Raw genomic sequence first — 14,159 nt, 5'->3', positions numbered from 1 at the left:
ACCACAGTAAACTGATTTCAGTATACATTCATTACTCCAAAAAGGTCTCTTGTGCCCATTTACAGTAAATTCCTGTTCCCACCCACAGCCCCAGGGAGCCACGCATCTACTGAAGTCTTTATACATTTGTCTTTTTTGCACATTTCGTATAAATGGAATTATGCAATACGTGGTCTTTTGCTTTTTTTTTTCTTTCACTTACCATAACACTTGGAGATTCACCCATGTTGTAGCATGTGTCAGTAATTCATTCCTTTTTATGGTTAAATAGTATGCCATTGTATGACTATACCATGTTTTGATTACCTATTTCCCAGTTGCTGGGCATTTGGATTATTCCCACATTTTGGCTATAATGAATACTGCTGCTGTGAACATCATATACAATTCTGTGTGGACATGTTTTCATTTTTCTTGAATAGAAATGCCTAGGAGGGAAATTGCTAAGTCATAACATAATTTATTGTTTTCCAAAGTGGCTGCATTACTTAACATTCCAATCAACGATGTATGAAGTTTCCAGTTTCTCAACATCCTTGATAATACTTGTTTTTGTATGTCTTTGCGATTATAGCAATTTTAGTGGACATGAAGGGATAGGTATCTTTAGTTTTACAACCAGCAGAACTCCCTCAAAGAGGTTATTCCAATTTATACAGCCATTAAAGAATATGACAGTTCAGTTGTTCCACACAGTATCTCATAGTGGTTTTAATTTGCATTTCCCTAATGATTAATGATATTGAGCACTTTTTCAAATGATATTCATATACATATCTCATTGTCCACTCATGTATCCTTTTGTTGGTAAAGTGTCCAAATATTTTGATTTTTTTAATTGGGTTGTCTTCTTACTATTGTGTTATTATTATTTAATCGGGTTGTCTTCTTACTATTGTGTTATTATTATTTAATTGGGTTGTCTTCTTACTATTGTGTTATTATACTAATCCTTAATAAATGTTTTAGGCTATTTTATATTAGTCTGGTTTGTTTATTCATTCCTTTAAAATTTCTTTTGATGAGGAGAGATGTTTATATGTTGATGAACTCTGATTTTTTTTTGAACTCTGCAAATTTCTTTGAACTTTGCCTACTTCTAAGTGAAAAACGTATCTTCTACATTTTCATCGTTCATTCAAGAACTAAATCCAAGTCTCCCAAAGATGCAAAATTAGCAACAGTAAAGAATGAAATAAATTAGTTCATGAGGATGCCAAGACAAAGAGGAATGAAAAACAATACCCCTATTATTGAGGTTATATTTTAATATATAAACCTATAATGTTACAACAACAATTTGTAGTCTCAATCCAAAAGCTCTGGCTGACAGAGCAATAAACAATATCCTTTTACTTTTGCTGAGGGAAACAGCATAGATTTGTAATGGGCCCCAAGCAGTGGGACCAGTCACAGATTGAGCACGTAACTATTTCAGAATGCCTCTGATTCACTGCCTGCATATTAACTCCCTTGGACACACCTAGAAGTTGAAATGGACCACTAGAGAGGCTACTGAGGAAGAGTATAACTGCTGGGCCAAAGAGGCTTTATGCTATTCTTTTCTGATTATGACAGTAATGCTAAAAATGGCCACGTGGGTACAAATGAGTAAAAGTCCCGGTGAGGTATAAACAATTTCTCAGATGTTAAAAATATGTCAGTTTATAATTTTGTAAGCACTTCCTTAAGGCCTCAGCAGAGGGACTCCAGCAAACACTTTCAGATTAAAAAACAAACAAACAAACAAAAAAAACTTTCAGATTAGTTAGGTGTATTTCCCCTTTGCTTAGTTCTTGAGATATATTATTCCCCAAAGTATGGAATAAGTCCAGTTTGGGTACTGCACTTCTGGGAATCTCCAGCAATAACCTCTGCTATTATGAGACCACATGGTATTGTAATTGCTTATCTATCTCCAGACCAGACTGGGCTCATAGAGGAGGGGTGTGCCCTTCGCCTCTGCATCCACAGGACCCAGCACAGGCAGGGACCTCATCCTGTGCTCCATAAATATTCACTGAAATAATGAACAAATGGGGGTCACGTTTTCAAAAATCTAAGAAATCTCTAATTGTTCCTATGGCAGGAATACATTCCTGAAGGGAACAAAAGAGAGGGCACTAGAATCAGATCCACCTAAGTTCAAATGTCTGTCACTACTGACTATCTCAGTGGTGCTGGAAAGCTATCTCCCCCTCTACACTTTAGTCATATGGGGACAGCACTACCTAGTTTACGAGGTTCTCCTGAGGATTAAAGGCACTACAGCCCTACACAGATCGTATGTCTGCCGCCATAGTCAGCACAAAGCCCCAAACAAAAGCTACTTCATATGCGTGTTTTCGGAAACCCTGGTGGGGTAGTGGTTAAGTGCTACAGCTGCTAACCAAAAGGTCAGCAGTTTGAATCTGCCAGGTGCTCCTTGGAAACCCTCTGGGGCAGTTCTACCCTATCCTGTAGGGTCGCTATGAGTCAGAATTGACTCAATGGCAGTGGGTTTTGTTTTGTGTTTTTTTAATGCATATTTTTAAATACATAATGTCTTGAAGGCTGAATCAAGAATACTAAAATACCTTAATTCCTTATTCTGTCTTGATTCCGAGTTTCCAGACATTATATATTTAAAAAAATATTTCAAAACTCAAAATCATAACACCTGCATAAAGCAGATGCTACAAGCAAAGTAGGCTGCTAAACTAAAATTTGCTGTAAAGAGAGTGTAACCCGCTGGTTTTCAGTTCTTGGGGACCTATGGAAATTTTTCAAAACATCACTATCAGGAGCCTCACTCTAAGAGATGCTTATTCATTTACCTCCCTTGCTCCCAAAATTACATTAAAATGACAGGAAAAAAAAACAAAAACTTAAAAGAATCTATAAAAGTACAAAAAATAAGAAAGGGGGCATTATTAAAATAGAAATTTTAAGGCATTTCTGGAAGATTAAAAACTGACAGCATTAAAATCAAAGACACATCAGAGCAAAATGCTGTGCAGGTGGCGGCCAATGAGGTGAGGGCCTTCCTGATGGAGCCCCAGAGAAATGCCAAGCCGAAAGGTGTAACGTAGGAATAACTAGGAATGCCAAGAAAAACAAAAGCCTATACCTGGATGCCATGGGCCAAGTATAAAGGGTTCTGAGAACTAATGGATAAGCACGTTTTCTGAAACAATAAACATAAACGTCTACTTGTAAAAATAATTCAGGAGGCAGAAGGAGACTGACTGGTAATCTGAATTCACACAGAGGCCCTTCAAAATTACTGCAGGTACCGATTAATGAGCAATAACTTCTCTAGCCTGTGCTCCTGTCTTCCCGCGTAACTGGTCCTTCAATTTTATAGTATATTTTGTCTACAGATAAGCCTTTTACCACTAATTTAAGATCAAGCTAAAACTAGGCTTAGGAGTTAAACTCCAATTTTCCTTTTTAATTTGTGTTTAGTTTTAACAATAGTATCCTCTGAGTTTTGTGAGACAGGGGAGTTTTACTATTTGGAAACTAAGTCAAGCACCATTAACCACCATGTAGTTAAAAAATAATAACACAGCATCTGTTTTTCAAAATTGGTTCTTCTTATTTACTTATATTTTAACTTTAGAAGAATCTTCGAGGAACTAATACACCATCTTGGATTGTAAGGAGGATTTTCCTGAGGTCCGGCAATTATTTCAATTTCTTAAATTTAACGCATTTAAAAAAAACAATCTTCATGGACTCTTGAGGTGCACTGAAACAAAGGTTCAGAATCGCTAGTATTAACCCTTGAGATAATGGAACTCACATTTCAGATTCCAAATGCATAGAAAAATGCAGTGTTACACTGGTTGCTGTAAAATTACTGGACAAATCAGATGAGAGAATTATAAAATGTCAACAAGGAAAAACTTGTAAGTAAGGACCAGGTGAAAGGTCTTAATTATCCAACTTCATCGAGTCACCAAAGGTTTCCTAAGTTTGGGTTGTCTTAAGATAAAAACTAACTTTACAGTTTAGTAATTGGAGGTTATAAAAAAAAGCTGGACAGTTACAGAAACAGTTATACCTTGCTTCCTTTTATTTCCAACCTACTACTGAATGTCTAAGTTGGCCAACTAGGATGGGAGTACAGCTCACCTCTGCCTTGTCACCATCATATCCCCACTGCCTCCTACAGGTAGCCACTCAATGAAAGCTCAGACGGTGGATGAATGAATGGATGAACTAATGAATAAATGGATGAGTGCCATTTGCAGACGAATCCTCAATGTGGCATGCTAAACTGGAGCAATTATTTCTCATTACTCCTCTCACCCCTGCACTCAAATTCTTCCTATCTCTAACATCTAACCCAATTGCAAACAATTTTTAAAAGAGAAAAAAAGGAAATATCAATCCCTGTTATCGTATAAAAAGGATTTTTTTTTTTTTTTTTTGGTATATGTTGTTATTGTTGTTAGGTGCTGTCAAAGTTGGTTTGGACTCATAGCAACCCTGTGTGCAACAGAATGAAACACTGCCCAGTCTAGTGCCATCCTCACAATTGCTGCTATGCTTGCGCCCACTGTTGCAGCCATATGCCAATCCATCTCATTGAGGGTTTTCCTCTTTTTCACTGACCTTCTACTAAGCATGACGTCCTTCTCCAGAGACTGATCCCTCCTGACATGTCCAGTGAATGTGAGACACGGTCTTGCCATCCTTGCTTCCAAGGAGCATTCTGGTTGTACTTCTTCCAAGACAGATTTGTTCATGCTTTTCGCAGTCCATGGTATATTCAATAATCTTTGCCAACATCACAGTTCAAAGGCATCAACTCTTCTTTGGTCTTCCTTATTCATTGTCCAGCTTTTGAATGCATATGAGGCGACTGAAAACACCATGGCTTGGGTCAGGCACACCCTTGTCCTCAAGGTGAAACCTTTGCTTTTTAACACTTTAAAGAGATCTCTTCCAGCCAATATGCCCTATATGTAATGTGTCCTTTCTTGACTGCTGCATCCATGGGTGTTGATTGTGGATCCAAATAAAATGAAATCCTTGACAACCTCTAGCTTTTCTCCGTTTATCATGATGTTGCTTATTGGCCCGGCTATGAGGGTTCTGGCTTTCTTTATGCTGAGGTGTAATCCATACTGAAGGCTGCGGTCTTTGGTCTTCATCAGTAGGTGCTTCAAGTCCTCTCTCAGCAACCTTTCAGCAAGCAAGGCTGTGTCATCTGCATAACACAGGTTGTTAATGAGTCCTCCTCCAATCCTGATGCCCTGTTCTTCATATAGTCCAGATTCTCGAATTATCTGCTCAGCATACAGACTGAAAAGGTATGGTGGGAGGATACAACCCTGACGCATACCTTTCCCGACTTTAAACCGTGCAGTATCCCCTTGTTCTGTTTGAACGACTGCCTCTTGATCCATGTACAGATTCCTCACGAACACAATTAACTGTTCCAAAACTCCCATTCTCCGCAATGTTATCCATATTTGTTATGTTCCACACAGTCAAATGCCTTAGCATTTTTGTCTAGAGTCTTTCTTTATGGTTCTTATAAGGTAGGCTTTACAGGCAAGTCAACATCTGTTGATTATTTATAAATTTGTGCTTATATACGAATAGAAAGGAAAACATACTTATTTGGCAAAACTTCCTTTGATATAAACACATTTTAGGAATTTGATACACTACTGTTTTGATAATGTATATCAAATTTTCTTAATCTTCACCTACCATTTCAAATGTCTAAAATCCTTTGTTTTTAAAGTGTACAAACAGAAAATTTTTACTGAGTAGAAATGTTAAATAATATTCCCTTTTTTAAATGGATTAAGAATATCATAGATGTTTAAGATTGTTTTAATCACTGGAAATGATTTCTTCTCCTCTTATAGTAAATGAAATCATAAAAAATGTTAACAGAAAAACTGAACAGTTAATACTACAACCATAAATATTTCACCCAGTATATGGTATGATTTATATTAATCTAACAATCAATATTAAGATATCTTTTTTCTTCTTATTAAGGACAATAATTTTTTTCTTGATTGTCCAAAATTACAGAAATTTTAAAAAACAGATTTTACTGGGACGTTACCTTCTCAGGTCACTCTACCACCTAACTGTCAGCACAGCCCCTTCCTGCCCTTCTTTCCTACCCTCCATCTACTGTACTACCTGCTCTTTCAGTAAAAGCAAAGGCTCTGACACCTGATATGCAAACCCCATAACCCACGTGGGATGCTGGGTAACTGTCCTTGGCAATGAGTTTCTCTACTTGTTCTTGCTGGAAGCTCCATGAATTGCCCTCACTGAAAGACTCTCTCAGTTCTCAATATCAAATTACTGTTTGTGAAAGTACCTTCTGGTGGTGTGTTCCTGAGCAGCCACAATGGAGTCGATGAAAGGGAGACAAACAAAAGGAGAAAAATGTGTGGTTTCCTTTAAAATTATCTTCATAGGCTTTGTGAAGACAGTAAGTGAAGCAAATAATGCTGTAAGGTGAGTGAGAACTTCTGACAAGAACTCCTAATTTAAATGCCAGCCAGACAAAAAACCAAACCCATTGCCCTCAAGTCAATTCCAACTCACAGAGACCCTACAGGACAGGGTAGAACTGCCCCACAGGGTTTCCATGGAACAGCTGGGAGATTCAAACTGCCGACCTTTCGGTTAGCAGCTGAACTTTTAGCCGCTGCACCACCAGGGCTCCAAATGCCAGCCAGGGACAAACACTTAAGAAAAGCTATTACGTCAAGGTGCTCTAGGTCGCAGCTCCTGGTCATGGCCACCACATGCCAATGCAACAAAAACTGGAACACCTGTTCTAGGCCTGACTGAGGCAGCAGTGCTGGCCTGAGAATAGTTTTCGACATCCAATAAGCCAAATGATGTCTTCCTAGAAAAATGTAATGGAGGGCCACTAAAAAGCTGAGCCAATTCAGGGTGACGGAATCTCAAACATGTTCCCATAGACTGGTAACATCTCCCCCCCCATACGTCAGCTTTTCAGAAGTTTTAATATTTTGTTCTCATCTTTCATTTCAAAGTCAGGCAGTCCTGTTTCTGATGTTAGGTCATTCGTTCAATGTCACAAACTTCCAGGGAGCCCTTTCTGTGCCAGAACTGGACTTACAGAGATGAGTAAGTCACTGCCTGACTTGAGGAGCCAGAGTTGAAGAGGGGAAAATCAGAGAAACAAGGAACCAGGACAGCACAGTACACACAGAGAAGAGGGTTAGGGAAAGAGATGGGGGCACACCGTTTCTGAATGTGAAAGTAGGTGTGACAAACAGAAGGATGAGAAAGGAATAAGACAGGATAGTGCCAGAGGGCAGTTGTCCCAAACAGAGGGTGCAAAGGCGTGGACGAAGTAAAGGACAGGGAATGTTTCAGGCTTGAATTAGGGAGTGGAACCATGGGAAAACTTAAGATCCTAGAGTCACTGCTGGCTCTTAAAGCTGTGTACCTTAGGGAAACTTCCCTCTGAGCCACAGTTTCCTCATCTATAAAATGGAGACAGGAAATTGAGCAAACACTTGTCCAAATCCTACTTATTTTTCTAAACATCCAGTTCAAACTATGCCATGATTCCTTTTCTCAGTATTCAAAATACGCCCACGCTGAAAACCGGATTTCTATAGCACAGATACTTGATCAGCCCTTCCACTAGGACCTTGGGCAATGTACCTCTCTCGCTTAACCTCCTTCATTATCAATATCAATGTTAACAGAGAGCAGGAAGACTTGTGCTGCATAGTTAGTTCTAAAAGGCAGACTAGGGCTGACAGTGAGAAATGACAGAGACAGATTTTTGTTATTTTTGTTTATTAACAAAGAAAAACAGTAAAAACATGCTAACAAATCAGAACTGGAGGATAATGGCACAGACTCAAACTAAGGAATGATCTCTGGGTCATCAAGGAATACACCAAGGTTGGATGAAAAGCAGCCCTGGTGGCACAGTGGTTAAGTACTTGGTTGCTAACAGAAAGGGTGGCAGCTCGAACCCACAAGCTGTTCCACGGGAGAAAGATGTGGCACTCTGTTTCTGTAAAGATTTACAGTCTCGGAAACCCTATAGGGCAGTTCTAGAGGGTTGCTGTGAGCTGGATTGACTTCACAGCCATGTATTTGTCTCTTTTTTTTTTTGGTTTGGATAAAAAGAAAAGGTAAATAAAATGTTCTTGCACTAAATGGACATACTTCCTCATACACTGTCTTATATCGTCAACAATTTTAAAAATAACAGATTTGCAACTTGTTGGAGTGGAACAAATTGTCTTGGACTTTTCTTATACTTATGCAATGTAGAACAACAAAGCAGGTACTTAACAAAGGAAAAAAAGAAAGAACCTGCACTGAAAGCACGATGGATGCAGAGTAAGGACATGTGATGACCAACAGATGGTGTCACAGGGCTATCACCCATGGACCGGAAGCCCTGCCAATCACAGGTGGTCCGCACACCAACAACACAGAGGGCCTGTAGGCAACGCAGACTCTCAGTCCACCGCAGACCTACTAATCAAGCTCTGCCGGGTCACAAGATCCCAGGCAATGTATACACACAGTAAAGTGCCAGAAGCACGGCCCTGAAGCCACATTTCAGATTACCCCGAAAAATGCTCAGAGCAAGAGCTGCCAAAGCCATCCACTGAGGAGTTTGTCTTGTCACCTCTGAGAGGTTCTCCATGTGCTCTGAGACACTACAACTGCAGCTCTGAGAGACTCTGCCCTCCCAGTCTCTCATTCACTTGTCAATCTCAGGTGAGAAAAAAAATAAAAAATCTCAGAAGGATGAAGTCTCCTTCTCAGAAAAACACTCACAGAGATGAAGAAAGATTGTCAAATGAGTTAGGGATTCTAGAGGGAAAAGAAAATTATCCCTCAGGCTGTGATTGCGTCAGGGCGTGGACCTCAAATAGACCTCCGGGAAGGTTCTTCTCGCTGATAGCAGTGGTACCAGGCTGAAACCCTGTCATTAGATCTTGTAGGCACCCAGGCTGTAAACCTGCTGAGGCCCAGGAGTCAATGTGTTTCCCAAGGGCACCCAATTAGTAATGCTAGCGCTAACTTGGGCATTCAGAGCTTTTACTACCATACTGTTTCTCCCACAATAATCTGCTGCTTCTCATAAAATTTATAGATAAAGCCGAACAATTTACAAGCTCTCACTCTACCAGACTTCACATCCCTGTCAGTAAATTATAAAATGAGGACTCACATGGGTTGTACCTTCTTTCTGCTCTCGGTCCTTAACCTTCAATAAACAGCTAAAATAAAGTATCAGTAGAGCTTAGAGGTAGGAGTCTACATAATATTACCACTTACCAAGTGCCTATTTTACATATCCTTCCTAAACACCTCACCAACGATCCTGGTGATCTGCTCCCATACAGACTGCTGTTTTAGTGGGCATGAAATCAATTCCAACCCGTGGTGACCCCATGAGTGTCACTGTGAAACTGCTCTCTGTAGCACTTTCAATGGCTGTAATCTCTCACAGTGGATTTCAGACCTTTCTTCCACGGTGTCTCTGGGAGGATTAGGGCCGCCAACCTCCGAGTCAGTAGAAGAGAGCTTAACCATTTGTGACGCCCAAGGACTTCAGTACCGCGTCCAAATCTATGTCAACTGGACGCTGCAACAGAGCTTGTTTTAATTCTTCTGACACAGTTTTGATCTGCAACACTCAATAGGGGAAATGACTTTTTATTTCCCCCAAATGAACACGGAGATACAGATGAATGCTATTTTAAATTATCTCATGCAAAACTGTATCAGAAAACACATAAGTATAGGTATCAGTTTAATTGATAAATCTGTATAACTTCTTTCCATTGACTTCTTTTGGCATAAAAGATTAATAAAGTAAAAACAACTTTCTACTTACATAAGTTTGAGATAATCTCATCAGATTTATAATTTCCTGTCAAAAGTAGTCATCGATCAGAGGCACAAATAAAAATTCTATGTGCCTGGTGGCAGCCCAGTAGTTCTCAGATACTACAGATCAATAGACGGTGAATAAAATAACAGCACATCTCTGGACACTCACTTGTGCCTGACACCGTGCTCAGCGTCAGTGACGTGGCAATGAACAAGCCAGATGCAGCATCCAAAAAAGAAAACACACACTCCCATGATCTCAATCTGTGGGTCAATGCTGTGCCATATCATAACAAGCCTCATCTTAAAGAATTATGGAATTAATGTTAGCATGATTAAATAACTTGTCTAAAGCCATCAGCTAGTAAGTAGTACAGGTCACATTTAAGCCCAGGAATACCTTGCTTCAAAGTGAATCCCTTTAGTATGACATCAAAATGCCTGAATACATTCTTACAAACTTTGTACTGTACTCTATCAGGGGGCTGTTTTTAGTATTAGTAAAGATAACATTAAAAGTATTGTCACAGCAAAGATGCCCTTTATCACCACTCTTATTCAACATTGTGCTGGAGGTCCTAGCCAGAGCAATTAGGCTAGATAAAGAAATAAAGTGCATCCAAACTGTTAAGGAAGAAGTAAAAGTATCCCTATTTGCAGATGATAGGATCTCATACAAAGAACATCACAAAGAATCCACAAGAAAACTACTAGAATTAATAGAAGATTTCGGCAAAGTATGAGGATACAAAATAAACATACAAAAAATCAGTTGGATTTCTCTACACCAACAAAGAGAACTTCGAAGAGGAAATCACCAAATCAATACCATTTACAATAGCCCCAAAGAAAATAAAATGCTTAGGTATAAATCTAACCAGAGACATAAAAGACTTATACAAAGAAAACTACAAGACACTACTGCAAGAAACCAAAAGAGACCGACATAAGTAGAAAAACATAAGTTGCTCACGGATAGGAAGACTTAACAGTGTGAAAATGTCAGTGCTACCCAAAGTAATCTACAGACAGAATGCAATCCCGATCCAAATTCCACCAACATTTTTTAATAAGATAGAGAAAAAAATTACCAACTTCATATGGAAAGGGAAGAGGTAGTGGATAAGCAAAGCATTACTGAAGAAGAACAACAAAGTGGGAGGCTTCACTCTACCTGATTTTAGAACCTATTATACAGCCACAGTAGTCACAACAGCCTGGTACTGGTACAACAACAGATACATAAGACCGATGGAACAGAATTGAGAATCCAGACATAAATTCATTCACCTATGAGCAGCTGATATTTGACAAAGGCTCAAAGGCTGTTATATGGGTAAAAGACGGTCTCTTTAACAAATGGTGCTGGCATAAATGGATATCCATCTGCAAAAAAAAAAAGGGAACAAGGCCATGCACAAAACTAACTCAAAATGGACCAAAGATCTACATGTAAAATATAAAACAATAAAGATCATAGAAGAAAAAATAGGGACAACCCTAGAAGCCCTAATACATGGCATAAACAGAATACAAAACATAACTAACAATGCACAAATACCAGAAGAGAAACTAGGTAACTGGGAGCTCCTAAAAATCAAACATTTAAATGCTCATCAAAAGGCTACCTGAAGGGTAAAAAGACAACGACAGACTGGGAAAAAACGTTTGGCTACCGCATATTCAGTCAGGGTCTAATCTCTAAAATCTACATGATACTGTAAAACTTCAACTGCAAAAAGACAAATAACCCAATTAAAAAATAGGCAGAGGATATGAACAGGTACTTCACCAAAAAAGACATTCAGATGGCTAACAGATACATGACGAAATGCTCACAATCATCAGCCATGAGAGCAATGCAAATCAAAACTACAATGAGATTCCATCTCACCCCAACAAGGCTAGCATTAATCCAAAAAACACAAAATAATAAATGTTGGAGAGGTTGTGGAGAGACTGGAACACTTATACAGTGCTGGTGGGAATATAAAATGGTACAGCCACTTTGGAAATCGATTTGGTGCTTCCTTAAAAAGCTAGAAATACAGGTATCATACGATCCAGCAATCCCACTCCTTGGAATACATCCTTGAGTCATAAGAACTGTCACATGAATAGATACGTGCACATCCATGTTCAGTGCAACACTGTTCACAATAGCAAAAAAGATGGAAACAACCTAGGTGCCCAACAACGGACAAATGGATAAACAAATTACAGTATATTCACACAATGGAATACTACGCAACGATAAATAACAACGATGAATCTGCGAAACATCTCATAACATGGATGAACCTGGAAGGTATTATGCTGACTGAAATTAGTTGCAGAAAGACAAATATTGTATGAGACCACTATTATAAGAACTCAAGAAAAGGTTTAAACACAGAAGAAAACATTCTTTGATGGTTACAAGGGCGGGGAGGAAGAGAAGGGGGGATTCACTAACTAGATAGACAAGAATTATCTTAGATGAAGGGAAGGAAAACTCACAATACTGGGGAAGTCAGCACAACTGGGACTAAACCAAAAGCTAAGAAGTTTCCTGAACACAACCAAAACACTTTGAGGAAGAGTGTAGCAGAAGCAGAGGTCCAGGAACCATGGTTTCATGGGACATCTAGGTCAGCTGGCATAACAAATTTTATTAAGAAAACGTTCTGTATTCCACTTTGGTGAGTGGCATCTGGTGTCTTAAAAGCTAGCGTGCAGCCATCTAAGATGCATCAGTTGGTCCCAAACCACCTGGAGCAAAGGAGAATGAAGAACACCAAAGACAAAAGGAAAATACTGGCCCAAGAGACAGAAAGGGCCACCTATACCAGAGACTCCAGCAGCCTGAAAGCAGAACTAGATGGTACCCAGCTACCACCAATGAGAGCCCTGACACGGAACACAACAAAAAGTACCTGATGGAGGAGGAGAAAAGTGGTGTGCAGAACTCAAATTCTAATAAAAAGACCAGACTTAATGATCTGACTGAGACTGGAGAAACCCCGGAATACATGGCCCCTGGACTCTGTGTTAACCCAGAACTAAAATCATTTCTGAAGCCAACTCTTCAGATGAAGATTAGACTGGACTGTAAGACATAAAATGATACTCGTGAAGAGTCTGTTTCGTAGTTCAAGTAGATACATGAGACTAATAATGGGCAGCTCCTGTCCAGAGGTTAGATGAGAAGGCAGAAAGTGACAGGAGCAGGATGAATGGACACGGGAAACATGGGGTGAAAACGAGCGGTGTGCTATCACACTACAGGGATAGCAACTAGGGTCACATAACAATGTGTGTATAAATTTTTGGATGAGGAACTAACTTGATCTGTAAACTTTCACCTAAAGCACAAAAAAAAAAGTGTTGTCATGGAACGGTGATCTAAAAACATAAGTCAATGGATTATACCTACCTGGTGACTGCTGGGGTTGGTACACCTCTTGTACGCAAGGGGGCTTTCCCTCTAACCACTGGGACATCTGCATTTTCTGAACCACCATTCAAATATGTCAATTCCTGGAGCTGTGCTTGCCTGATTTCATCATTATAGTCCTACAGAAGACAAAAGACACCATAATTCACCTCATGGTAAAAGTATGAATGTATTTAAGACAAAAAACAAACAATTTTTTAACAAAAAAGATGGGAAAATAGCTGACTTCATGAAACACAATTTGAGTTTATTAAAATGAAAATATATCAATAAATTTCTGTAAATAGGGGGAAAAAAGCATAAAACAATATTCCCCAAACTAACATTTTCAATTAGCGTTCCTAATTCCTTTCCCAGGACATACTTTCCATGTGAAACATTTACAAAAATGTTAAAGTACCATGTAATCAATACACGGAAATTTTTATTTACAACTTAATTCAACTAATAGTTATTAAGCATTTCTGCCGTGCCAAGTGATGAAAAAACAGGGAGGAATAAGCCATAGTCCATGCAGCCAAGGAACTCACGATCTAGCAAAGGAGAAAAACATACATATGACATGATAGCTTTCTTGAAACTAACAACCATACATACAACTTCTTTCTTACATTTCCTAGATATTGCCAAAGTAGCTGGAATTCAACATTTCTAAAATTGAGCAAATCATTTTCTTGAGAAATGTGCTCTTCATCATCTTATATTATCACCCAGATGTTCAACTAAGAAGCTTTGGGAGTTGTCCTTGATTTCTCATTCTTCCTTACCACCGCCAGCCCCGTTTAATAATCATTAAGAAAAATATGTAATGAATAAATAAAAGTGTGATCTGTTGTATTAAAAAAGGAAAGTT

At 39.0% G+C, this 14,159-nt stretch overlaps 1 protein-coding gene across 3 annotated transcripts in view; it reads right to left on the bottom strand.

The window, feature by feature from the left end:
• The window catches only part of KHDRBS3 (KH RNA binding domain containing, signal transduction associated 3), a 184,039-nt gene that overhangs the window by 67,712 nt on the left and 102,168 nt on the right, over positions 1–14,159 (bottom strand). For all 3 annotated transcript variants that reach the window (XM_064268111.1, XM_064268109.1, XM_064268110.1), the window contains exon 5: positions 13,286–13,425. In XM_064268111.1, the coding sequence (XP_064124181.1) occupies positions 13,286–13,425 (140 nt within the window). The remainder of the gene's footprint in view (positions 1–13,285; positions 13,426–14,159) is intronic.

This window comes from Loxodonta africana, chromosome 14 (assembly GCF_030014295.1).
Source record: "Loxodonta africana isolate mLoxAfr1 chromosome 14, mLoxAfr1.hap2, whole genome shotgun sequence".
In the NCBI taxonomy this organism is placed as follows: domain Eukaryota; kingdom Metazoa; phylum Chordata; class Mammalia; order Proboscidea; family Elephantidae; genus Loxodonta; species Loxodonta africana.
Note: the sequence above shows the minus strand (reverse complement) of the source record. Positions and strands in the feature narration are given on the sequence as shown.